At 48.3% G+C, this 13294-nt stretch overlaps 1 protein-coding gene across 1 annotated transcript in view; it reads left to right on the top strand.

The window, feature by feature from the left end:
* Positions 1 to 13294, top strand: part of LOC307075660 (protein unc-13 homolog C-like) — a gene marked incomplete at both ends in the record, with an annotated part of 102104 nt that overhangs the window by 52748 nt on the left and 36062 nt on the right. Inside the window, 2 exons of the mRNA XM_079736322.1 lie at positions 4197 to 4330; positions 8021 to 8106. Coding sequence (XP_079592448.1) covers positions 4197 to 4330; positions 8021 to 8106 — 220 coding nt within the window. The remainder of the gene's footprint in view (positions 1 to 4196; positions 4331 to 8020; positions 8107 to 13294) is intronic.

Below are 13294 nucleotides of genomic sequence, written 5' to 3'. Positions count from 1 at the left end.
GGAAGGCCAAAGGGGTCATTAATGCCTGCATAGGCGTGTGCTTTCTTAATGGTAAACAAATGTCATGCGGTACACAGCGCAAAAGCATCTGAAATTTCCCTCGCTTTTTTGGCCTTCCATATTTGGAGTGAGGGCTTGTGTAAGTACGTGCGTGTGGTACTGCGTGTGTGTGTGAGTGTGTATGTGAGTGGATGTGTGGGTGAGAGGTTTAAAATCTAAAGTGTTTCGAGAGGCCAAAGTGACGATACAGCAGCTTTTTAAATGTCGATTATTAACACACACTCATTATCACACAATCATTTAATGCTTTCATTTGCGAGGGTAGTTGTAATTCCCCAATGTAAATGTAATTGTCTAATATAATATGCCATTTGGTGGACCATTATGCAGAGGGTGCATACATTTCTTATATGTATGTATATACAGTATATATAGAGACACATTTTCCTCACATTAATATCATGCATTGTCTTTTAAACGTCTGGAAATACTCCGTCATGCCAGCTAGTCACGGCCTCAAACATAACACAACCATTACCTCAGTACATAATGGGATATTTCAAATCTCATATGGAACAGTGGAATTGAGAAAACACAGACCCACATAATTAAACAAATTCCCTCGTTGTAATTATCAAACTTTACCGCGTCAACAGGCAGGGGCCCCGGTCACATTTCAGCGCCGACCGGGGGGTCCCTGTGCTGGTTAACCTCGGGCCGCCGGCGTCTCAGTAAACAAGCCGCCGCCGGGCTGGCCGGCGACAGATTATCAACCGCGTCTGCTCGGAGGGAAAATGGCCCCCTATCCGGTGGGAGCCCCGACACCTTATTATAATTTCTTCCTTGGCTCGGTCTGTAATGGCGCCGGCTCTCTCCTAAGTTGAAAGATAAGCTTCTGTTTTGTTTAAACAGCTCGAGGCGTTGTAAGCAATTACCCCGCTGCCGAGATAGATACGTCCACTAATTACATGTCGTTCCGCTGCCGTTACCGGGGCAACCGCATCCTCATCCCCGTCGTCAAGCGTTGAGCCGCCGTGGTCGGAATGGCCTCGAGAGCCCCTCCCCCCCCCCCCCCCCCCCCCGACCCAACCTTCGTCATGTACAAACTAATGGGTTACGCAACAAACACGGCACATGTGACCGACATTTGCTATCCGGGTCAGTTCAAGTGAGCCGTCTGGATGAGAGCTCAGGAGTTAGCTGTGGGTATAGGACCGGTATTGCGGCCGTGGTAGGTGGGCCATGGAGCAGTATAACCAGGATGCATTAGAAAAGATTGGATTGGAGGAGCATGGGTCGCACCTTAATCAATGCAGTCCTCAGAAGGAAATAATAAGGGAGCCGGGAGATAATTGTATTGCTCAGGAATGAGATTGAGGCAAACTGAGACAAAGCCGGCTATGCTAACTCATCGATCATTCTCAATCTTGTGTTCTCTTCAATCGTGTGGCCAATTCCGCCCGAGTGGTCCCTTGCTGATGTTTGAATTAAAAGAGATTCACACATGCTTTTAAAGGGATATTGGTAAACAAAGGCACACACGGAAGGAAGGCATCGAAAGAAAATAGTGAATTGGATCCAATGCATCGTCTTTCCATCTTGTTGCTGCAATCGGGAATTTGATGACATTACTCGGTACCCTTCCAGGCTGTGAGTGTGTGGAGGGTTCTGACAGGACGGGTGGGTGGCGCAGGAGGATTGATGAAGAGCCACTGCTGGTTTGTTAATGCCCTAATCCCCACGCCTCCTCCCAGGCACTGACAAGGAAGCGATGAAGGCTAAACATGACGCACTCCTGTAGCTGCTCCCTGCAGCAGCACTAGAGCAGCACTAGGCACGCCGTGATGACACTACCACCCCCTCCCCACCCCCGTTCATGCTGGGGGGGTGTCATGATGGTGGGACCCAGCAGAACACTGGGAGTGAACTGCTTTTTCTGCTGGTGTCCCAGTTAGGCTGTGTGTGTGGATGGCTGGTACCATGTAAAGGGGCGGGGGTGGGGGCAGCCTACCAGCTAGTCTTTAATCACCTGGACCAACGGCGCTGTCATGGCCGTCGCCGGTTGTGGGGGGCGGGGGGGGATGTCCCCTTTAATGACCTTCACACAGAGAGAAGGATCCTGCTCACAGACTGGCAGGCAGGCTGACGAGCGGCCGCAAAGACATCACGTTGACGTGCACACATGCTCTGGCCTGCAGGCTATCTAACACACACACACGCACGCACGCACGCACGCACGCGCACGGGCACACATGAACACACCAACGCACACACTCTCAGATGCACGTGGGGATGAGGCTGCAACCAGTAGGTCATAGATTTGCTACATCTATGCTAGAGCGGTGTCTAATTGGGGTTTTATTCATTAATCAATTTATTTGTTATCCATGTTTCAACGGTTGCTTTATACGGCTACAATAAATTGTAACAGTATAACGAACATTAAGTGATTTTTACAATCCATTTGTATTCATATTCGTATATTGCTTAATATGCCTGTGCTGCTACGCCAGGCAATCCCTGATCCTCCTTCTTGTCCAGTCGCGAGCGAGGGCTGCTATAGTTCTCTCCTTCTATCCAACAAGACCAGCGGCAGGATTTCACGTTAACTCCCCAGAAATAGAAAGTCAAAGGAGGAAATCTGCATGCTAACCATTAAATGACCAACAGCGCTCTCACTGGACACAGCAGTCCAGTCCCGGCACCACAGTGGTCCCGGGATTAAAACCCCACGACGACTCACCAGCCCTATTCACATTCATGGCGTCCAGCCCGGCCGCGGTTTGCTGCAGCCACCAAACGCTCTGGTGACCACAAGTTGTTTTCTCTGCTCCTCAAGTCCTTTGAATTGATTACATTGTGAAGCCATTGTTGGGAAGAAATTGCCCCCGTGTTGCGTTTTCATTTCACCAATTCCCCCCCCCCCCCACATCGGCAGCGTTGCGTCGTGCAAAACTCATTACACCGTCGCTAGTTAAATAATTCAACTCATATTATTCAATACAAGATAGGGGACATGCTTCGTTTTTGCACAGCTGTCTATTAATCAGTGGCACATTTAGTTCCAGCAGGTTAGATGCACGCCGATGAGGCAAACGTGAACACACACACACACACACACATCCCTCTGGTGAGACTAAATGTGTTGTCTGTAGGCCAGGGTGAGATATTACATTTACAGACCCTCGTAAGAGATTACATTTTTTCCATTATCACGAGTGTTACTTTGTCTGCTACAGGGTGTATGTTTGTGTGTGTGTGTCTGTGTGTGTATGCGTTTGTGTGAATGTTAACGTGCGTAGAAGTGAGCAATGTACCCGTTTTACCGTGCTTTACCTCACCTGCTCCTTAATGTGGCCCGTGGAGCCACGACCGTTCCTCTTTTGGACGTGAGGGTAGCTTTCTCTCAATGCTTTATCATTACTCATATCTCTCTCTTATCCCCCTCTCTCTCTCCCTCTGTCTCACTCGCCCGCTCTTTCTCTCTCTCTCTCTCTCTCTCTCTCTCTCTCTCTCCGACGCCTAGTTGTTTCTCAGTGTGGGGTGAGCAGATGGCAGGGAGGGGGAAATGAAGGGTTTCACAACAGTCGTACCACAGTTCCTGTCACTTCCTTTACTCCGAAGAGCCCCCCTGTGGAAGGTGTTTCCCGAGCAGGTTGTTTAAGTGAGCCACTGGGACCGGCTGTAGAGAAAAGGGTTCGGGGACGGCTGTCGTGTTGTTCCTGAAGGCTTGACAGCTGTGCGTATTGCTACTCAGGGCATAGCTTGATCTGAGTAACAATTTGCCTGCAAAAAAAATATGAATAAAACATGGCGGTAACTCATGTCCCCCAAAAGTGCTTTTTTTGCACAGGCTACAATTTACGCTCCACAGTATTCAATTATTTATTATCGAATTTGTTGAGGATGTTATTTTTTTTTAAACTTACCTAGGCTGTCCTGCCGTGCCAACGACACTGATCCTGGGCAGACACGACAGGCTGAACGGCACTAACAACTAAAACTAAACCGTCAGAGTCACGCCGCCAACTCCGGCTCAGGGACCGTGTTTGACGAGTTTAAACAAAGTGGCCCGGGTCCCCATCACCATGTCGCCCGGCGTCCACCGTCGCTGCCTCTGCCTCCTGCTCAGTCCACATCCACCACCTCCACCCGCTCCGTGTTCAAACTGGCCCCTCTCTGATCCCGCTGTCCAGGCCCGCAAGCAGGACCTGCCCCGCGAAGAGCAGGGCCCCTCCATCAAGAACCTGGACTTCTGGCCCAAGCTCATCACGCTCATGGTGACGGTGATCGACGAGGACCGCACGGCATACACCCCCGTCATCAACCAGTGAGTACCACCGGGGGGAGGTTACTCTACTGTAGAGATATATATATATGTATACACAGTATAGATACAAAGTGTTCATTAACCAGTATCATCAACCAGTGAGTACCGCCGGGGGGAGGTTACTCTACTGTAGAGATATATCGATTTATACACAGTATAGATGCAAAGTGGCCATTAACCAGTATCGTCAACCAGTGAGTACCACCGGGGGGTGGTTACTATACTGTAGACATATATATATGTATACACAGTATACATACAAAGTGGGCATTAACCAGTATCATCAACCAGTGAGTACCACCGGGGGGGGGTTACTACACCTATGCTATACTGTAGAGATAAATATTTATGCACAGTATAAATACAAAGTGGTCATCAACCAGTGTCATCAACCAGTGAGTACCGTCAGGGAGAGCCAACTGTGCAATACTGGAGAGATAGATATATTTATACACGGTATGAATCTATACAACAAATACACAGCAACAGGAAGGTTGCTAGTTCGATTCTTGGCTCCTCCTAGCTGAGGGTCGAGGTGCCCCTGAGCAAGACCAACCACCTGTCGCCTTGCATTGTTGACTCCGCCGTCAACCAAGCAAGTGTAGATGTAAATGTATAATATACTATACATCTATCTCTACATACAGTATATATGTATATATACTAAACTATACTATACTGTGTATATATTTGTATGTATATACCCAGTCTAGTATATATATATATTTTACTGTATTTAAACTAAACTGTATACCGACATATAAACTATACTGTATCTAAACTACTCTATATATACTTTTCTGTACATCAACTATAATGGGTGAAGATATGACCAAGCCAGTCATGGTTTGGTCATATCTTTGTCGTTTTATCATCATTTCAGGTTTCAGATGTTGGCTTTATCTAAAGTGTTTACATGGAACCTTCCATGGTGTCATGTTTGAAGGATAAGGCAAACATAAAGTTTTCTAATTCTAAACAGCCTGAGTTTATCTAACAAAAGCTACAACTTTCTTCTTTGAATTTCATTGTCGTCTTGGCAAAGCCATCTTTCTTCGTAAAATATCCTAACCAAGCAAAAAGACGAGGGTTTAAACTGGAGAAGGAGGAAGTAAACACCAACGTCTGCCTCATGATCTCCAAACACTGATATATATTTTATGCAAATGTTGTTTCTAGAGCAGTATTTTCTGTTTAAAGGGTAGAGTCATATTTTATGTCCAAGCAAGGCCATATTAAAAACTTTGCTTAGTTTGAGCCTAAGTCCCCTAGACGCACATATTTTGATGGATCACTGCACTATTGAGATATATTCACTGATTTAAACTCTTATAATATTGCTTTTAGAGACATTTCAAAATACTTCACAGCCGGACTTCCTGGCGAATTATGCCAGTAATCAACCCAGCCCTTCAAACCCTATTACAGAGGTTTGTGAGAGCAGCTGGATTGCACAAGAAAAATGTTTGGCTGCCCTTTAAAACCACTTTCTGTTAATCATGAATGAAGCGAAGACATATTTAGCTGTCAGCTTCCTGCTTGCTGAAAGGGCATTCATCACGGACTCCTGGGGTCTTAACTGTTGCCCCATTGAACCGCTGTAAAGTTTGCTAAAACGCGCTGAGAAGTACGACAATATGATCTCCCGGACCCCCTGTGCACACAAAGAATCTGAACTGAAGACCTCAGCCCAAACGGCGATCGCTTAACAACGACAAAAACCCCAGAAGCTGAAATCTCAACAAAAATGGCCATGGCTTCAGTAGAAGCAAAATCCTTTAACCTTCTAATCACATATGGGCGGGGGGAAAGGAAGGGAAAACCCCTTGATAGCAAAACCTCTGCATACTAAGTTCAGAAACACGGTAATCACAGATGTGATTACTGTGATTGCTGTTATCGCTGTGAAAAACCGGAGCAATCCAGATATTGAAAAGGAACAAAATGTGACATAACAGCACAGGGATTTGTCCATGAAGACTGATTTATCAACCGGTTATGAGTGTCTTAAGGAAAAACGACCAGATGGATATTTCTTGTGTTTTTGCCCAAGTAGATATAGATCCTTTTGTTCAAGTCCCCCTTGTTGTGTTTGGCCTCCCCCCCCGACTCTCTGCTTCACACACGTCATGATGTATGAGGCTTATTAGGGCTCTGTTTATGCCCAGAGCGCGTCTCCGTCTCACGGTTGAACGATAGATTCACAATATTCACACTAGCTCACCCCCCCCACCCCAACACCCACCTCTCTCGACCCGCACAACACCCATCCCCTCTCTCCTTCTCCCTCCCCCTGGTCCTGATGCATAGCGAGACGGTGGATCAGGCCCTGCCATGTCTTACTCTCCCCCTGAAGGCCCCGGAGTGGAGGGGGGGTGTGTGTGCGGTGGTTATGAGTGCTGTGCGGCCGGCACCAGGTTGCTCGTCTGCCTGCTAGTGGCGGGCCCCGCCTCAAGCAGGGCTCTGGCCTGCAACCCACCAGCATGAGGGGGGGCAGAGCGATCCGGAGGGAGGGATGGGAGGTGGAGGAGGCTAAACAAACCTGTGGGCAGACGGGCCTTCAAGCACATATTTACCTACACCCCGCAGTCGATATGGGGGGGGGGTATGGTAGGTAAATGTGTACATATATATTGGGGGATTTAGGTTACTGAGTGAGTATGTGTGTGTTGGTGTGTGTGTGTGTGTGTGTGTGTGTGTGTGTGTACACATACACACACATCTCTCTCTATATAGATATATACAACATCTAACATCTCTATATACACACACAAACACACAAACACACAGTAACCTACATCCCCACATATATATATATATATATATATGTACACATATATACACATGTAGGTCGAATATATATATATAACTAAGGGAGAAAAAGAGCGATAGCGAGAGAGAGCTAAAGAAAGGGGAGGAGCGAGGGAGAGAGAGAGAGCTTGAGTCATGAGAGACCGGGGGATGCACGAGATGGAGGAGGGTGTCCGCAGTCATCCCTCCCTGGCCTCGTCTTCCTCCCCTCACACGCATTGACCGGGCAGCAGCAGAGGAGATGCAGTAGGCTACTTAGTGATGTTGCGACCGGCGGGAGAAAAAATGACCACAGTGAAGGCCGGGGAAACAATACATTTTCCAAACCTTAGGTGGGACAAATTGTCTCCGCGGATGGGTTTTGATGTTCGGAGAAACGGGACAGCTCCGAGGCGAAGGGCGACGGAGGAAAAAAAACATTTCCGGGCAAAAGGACCCCAGGCGGATCACGGTCCCGTCATCTATAAATGTCCCCCCAGCCACGTCTGATGGCATGGATAATTAGAGAATTGATGTGGCACATTCACAGCTTGACTGCAAATCCATAGGCGTTCAAAATAGCAATTTACTTTCCAAATGTGTTGCCGCCCTCTCCTCCTCCTCCCTCCTTCTGCTCTGTCATTTCCTCTCTGCCCGACCTCAGCCTCTCTCCTGACCTCGCCCAAACCTCATCCCACCTCAATCCCCCAACCCCAACACACACCCACTTCACCTCAACCTGAGAGGGTGGGCTGCGATGGGGGAAGGGGCCAAGGCTATCGGTCGAAGTTTGTCGGTCGAAGCTGGTCGGTCGGAGCTGGTCGGTCGAAGCATTACATCACGACAGGAAATGAGTCTGATTGGACGTGTTTTCCCTTTCCTTCCCTTTCTCCCTCACAGATTCCCACAGGAGCTGAACATGGGCAAGATCGCCGCTGAGATCATGTGGAGCCTCTTTGCCCTGGACATGAAATACGCCATGGAAGGTCAGTGTGCCGGCGGTATCACCGCCGCCGCCATATGGAGGCGCACATGGGTCCGTCAACAGAACGGGGGCTCGGGCGTTTTAGGCTTTTTGTACCGTTTTGTTATTTTCGTTTCGGTTTTTTCCTTTCTGGTGTCATCAGCCCGAGCGAGCGTAAGAGGTCCGTCGGGGCCAAGAGTTGTGTGTGTGTGTGTGTGTGTGACGACCCCGAAAAGGTCACAAGTTGAATTCCGGGAGCAGGCGGCTGCTCTGAGCGAGGCCGGTCTTCTGAATGAGCCCTCATGTGGGGCCGGAGATACCGCGTGTGTCAGCCGGTGAAAGGCACCAGGTTGATGGGGAGCTGTTGTTTATGGTCTGCATGGTTGCTCTCTGTTTCCTGGCCCCTAACTCTGCATATTGACCCGCTCAAGGGATGGAGAACTTGGCCGGTTCAATCTTTATCGATGCCGCAGTTACCCACAAAGAGTGTTGTGTAATAGATAATGTGTGTGTGTGTGTGTGTGCACTTTTGTGTGAATCTGTGTGTGTGTTTCTCCAGCACACTTTGAGTTATTGCCCGTGTCATGGAAACCCTTTGAAGTAATGTGAATGGGCCGGGCAGTCCTGATACCAGGTTTTATTCCTCAGCCAAGGGAGGAGATAGCCAGAACTGGCCAAGTCATTGAACGGCAGCGAGCGTTCAGGCTAATGAGTCAGAAGCACACAATGAGTCACAGACACAGAAAATAAAGAAAACGGCAATCAGGGTAGCTTAGAAAGAAGACATTTTTTCCCTCCCGGTCAAGGTTAACATTATCTTCGATGAGACATGTTTTTATGATGGGTGCCACGTTGTATTTCCTTACTCCACATTAACCTTGCTCCGCTGACTCTGAAGACACTGAAGACCCTTTTATTGTATATTTGTTCGACTGACAGACCCCTCCTCCGTCTCCCCCAACCCGGCTCCCCCTCTCCTCCCTCTCCCCCCTCCATGAGGGGCTGACACTTCAATCAATGGAAGCTGCTTGTTTTATGTGTAAGGGCCACGCCTTTACCCCACACAAAGAGTCAATACCAACCACTGTACAGACACACACACACACACACACACACACACACACACACATGTTGAGATCCATCTTAATTATTTCAATCTAAAGTCTTCATCAAGCCCTTATGCCTCTCAAAATATCGTACTGCTTACTACATTCAACTGTATTTATATATATATATATATATATAAATGCAGTTGAATGTCAATTTATATGTAGGTCACCTATAAGCTGGGCATTGGAGATAGGCCGGGCATATAGCCAAGGAGAAAGATAACTCTCTCCCTGCAAGAGGCCTCAGGTTGCGTGGCTCGCTGACAGCTTCGTCAATGGAACACCATCATCTCGCTGCGTCGCACGCTTCACAGTTCAATATAAACTGTAAGTTCACCGTCCTGAGCTACGTCCTGGTTGTGTCTAGGAGCGTATGAGTGTCGTTCATACGAATCCTGTTATCATGTTTTTGGTCTGCTATTAATTGCGGCCAGGGCAGGCAAAAAAAGATCTGAGTTCATATTTGTATTAAAACTCTGAGGAACTTTTTTAACGACCAGATGATTGCTTTACCCTGACTTCTCCATCATGGCTCGGGCTGAACGAGTGTGGGGTAATTATAGTTGTTCTGCCGTAAGCATTCCGAGGTGTGGGCCGATTCTGCACTGTTCAGAGCACCCTATGAAAGCCCAATTGGACTTTTATTATTGTGCATAAGCGCGGCCTAGCATGACCAGATACAGTCACATTAAAACGCTGCAAGTGGAACCGGGTCGGGAAAAATATATTGACGGCAATTTTCATGCACCGCTGTCAAACACAAAAGCTCTTCTTTGCCTTTTTTTATCACCGAATGGACGATTCAGTTGCTGCGGCAACCAGGTGTGTAGATGCTTTTTTGCGTACACATGTTGGTTCACATAAACTGGCTCATTTTAATTTCATGAAGACAGGCGATGAGTACCACGTGAGGAATGCTTGAATAGGAGATGCTGTGGTCATATGTATGGTCTGTTTGTGTGGACTATAGATTTTATAGATCCTGCTATAGGTTACTCTGTGAGCTCCAACCTCCATGTACGCCTTTGTATGCGCGCATAGGTGGATGTGTGTATGCACATGCCTGTGTGCGTGTGTGTGTGTGCGTGTGTGCGTATGTGTGTCTTTTCCATCGACACATCGCCTCAAGGCAGACCCTAAATGGGCACACGCACACACACACACACACACCCACACACAGAATGATGTGTCAATGTGCCTGTGTGTGTGTGTTGGTGAAATAAAGGGAGAGAGAGATAATTTACGCGAGAGAGTCGACAGAGAAACCAAACTAGAGGTAATGAGCAGTGATAAAGCAAGATAATAATAATTTTCCAGACCAGCAGGAGTTTGCCAATTTGTTGCGAGGGCCCTTTTTTATATCTCTGTACAGTTTTTATATATATTTTTGATTAAGAACCGAACAAAACATCCTATATGAGATGTATGCCCTAAAAGGAAATAGGCTTTAGCATATTTACGGTGTTAGAAAGGAGAAGGCCATTAAGCATCACAAGTTACCATTGTATGTACATACAGAGAGGGTTCATCTATGCTTGTCCATATATCGGTTGGGTGCATGCATCATTGTGTGTCCCTCCTGTGTGTGTGTTTATGCTTGTGAATACAGTATGTGTTTGTGTGACTGAGCATGTGTGTCTGTGTCTGTGCGTGTGGGTCTGTGTATGTGGGTGCATGGGTGTGTGTGTGTGCTTGTCCAGACCCCAGTGTGGTGCATGTATCATTGTGGGTCCCCCCTGGCCAGGAAGTCCATACCACAAGCAGTGACCCGATGCATTGATGTTCTTCATCACATAGCCCACTCTCCTCTTCTTCCTCCCCTCAATCCTCCCATCGTCACCATCTTCCCCCTCCTCTTCCTCCTTCTCCTCTTCCTCTCCTTCCTCCTTCTCATCCTCTCCTCCTCCTCTCCTCCTCCTCTCCTGCCTCCTCCTCCTCTTTCTCCTCCTTCTCTCCTTCCTCCTTCTCATCCTCTCCTCCTCCTCTCCTCCTCCTCCTCCTCCTCCTCCTCTCCCTCCCCCTCCTTCTCCTTGGGAGGCCTGACTGCTCCCCACCTCTGGGCTCGTCTCCTCTTGGTTTGTCATCAGTGCACGTGACCGACCGAGTAGCCTGGAGTAGTGTTTGTGTGTGTGTGTGTGTGTGTGTGTGTATGTGACTGTACGTGTGTGCGTGTGTGTGTGTGCGTGTGTGTGTCTAAGTGTGTGTGTTTGTGTGTGGCTAAGTGTGTGTGTGTGTGTGTGTTTTCCTGCATGGGTGTGTGTGTGTGTTTTCCTGCATGTGTGTGTGTGTGTGTGTGTATGTGTGTTTTTGTGTGTGTGATCCTGCATGTGTGTGTGTGTGTGTGTGTTTGTCCGTGTGTGTGTGAAGGTGAGGCCTCACTGCTCCTTTGTCATCCCTTGTGGTGGCTGGCAGGGTGGGGGCTGGCGGTGGGTGTAGGCGCCACGTCAGGCTGGTGGGCGCTGGTCAGGGCTGGCGGCGAAGATGATGAGTTAGGGTGAGGTCCTCACCCAGCATGCACCGCGGGAAATCCAAAATGCTAATCCCAGGACGACAGCACAGCAACGTACCGGCACGAGGCTGCAGATTCTCCTTCTCTGGTTTTTGTTTTCCTGCATTTCTGTGTTGGATTTTCGATGTTATTGTTTCTGTCCTATTCCAGGATCAGGGTTGAGGAGGTGGGATGAAAGGAGGTCAATAGGAAGGTAAAACCAGCGGAGGGAAGGGTTGTTTCTTTGCTCCGCTGATCTGCCAGGTTCATGAACTCCAGTTGCTCTGAGCACAGGGGGAGGGCGTGTATGTATGTGTCTGTGTAAGTGTATGTCTGTTAGTGCATATATGTGTTGTGTGTTTGTGTGTTGTGTGTGTGTGTGTGTGTGTGCATGTGCATGAGTTTAAGTGTGTTCATACATGTGTGCGTGTGTGTTTATGTATGCGTGTGTGTTTATGTGTGTGTGTGCGTGTGATAGTGTATGATAGTGTGTGCATGAGAGTGTGTGTGTGTGTGTGCACGTACATAGGTGTGCGCCCCACAGGCGTGCGAGCGGCAGAGCAGAGGCATACGGTCCGGCTTCAATTGGTTGATGAGCCTTCAGCCCCCAGATGGAGCGCTGAGATTAGATTATATTGTAGTACTCAGGCATTACATTGAATTAACATAACCCAACCCCGGCGGGGGGGGGGGGCAGCCAGTCAATTGTAGGCCGTGTGGAAGGCGGCTTCTGCTCCAGTTACTGACTTTAAAGGTTCTGTTAAGCAGGAGCATCGGAGGCGGAGTGTGGAGGGGGAGCATGGATGAGAGAGAGAGAGAGAGAGAGAGAGAGAGAGAGAGAGAGAGCAAGATAGCCTGAAAGAGAGAGCGAGAGAGAGGGAGCAAGAGAGAGAAAGAGAGACATGACGAGAGAGAGGGTGAGAGCAAGTGAGAGAGAGTGAGAAAGAGAGAGACCAGACCACGGTGCAGGAAGCCACTTACACATCCACTTATAGAAGGTAATTGCTCTCACAAAGATCAGCAAGTAGTCCCCATTACGTCGGAGCAGCCCGCGGACAGGATAACGTTTCACGGCGCGTCGTGTAGCCGCGGCGCGTCCTGCGCGCAGCCAAGCGCTATCTAGTTTGTCTTCATTTATTAAAAAGGAAAAAGGAAAAGTATGTCGGGTTGTTTGTTGATGTAAAATAGTGCATTTTCAGAGCCAATTGCCCGTGTTCAAGCGGTCGGGAGGTGGTTAATCCGGTTTGTCTCTGCTGACTTTCCTCCAGATGGGAGGAAGGCCGCCTGCTCCGTTCTACTGAGAACAGAGTCAGACTCCAGCTCTCTGAACTCTGCAGCACGTTACTGCCAGTATTCTGTGTTTGTTTGTGTGTGTGTGTGTGTGTGTGTGTGTGTGTGTGTGTGTGTGTGTGTGTGTGTGTGTGTTAAGCTGCTGAGACTTCAGTTGTGTCTGAACATCTGTCAGTCTGCGTGTGCTAGTCTGCCTATGGTGGACGTGTGTGTTTGTGTGTGTGTGTGTGTTTGTGTGTGTTTGTGTGTGTTGCCAATGCCCACTTTAATGTTTTACTCTTTGTGTGTATGTCTGCAATGTGCACACATTGGTAACATCTTTG

This window comes from Pollachius pollachius, assembly GCF_949987615.1.
Source record: "Pollachius pollachius genome assembly, chromosome: 5".
In the NCBI taxonomy this organism is placed as follows: domain Eukaryota; kingdom Metazoa; phylum Chordata; class Actinopteri; order Gadiformes; family Gadidae; genus Pollachius; species Pollachius pollachius.
Note: the sequence above shows the minus strand (reverse complement) of the source record. Positions and strands in the feature narration are given on the sequence as shown.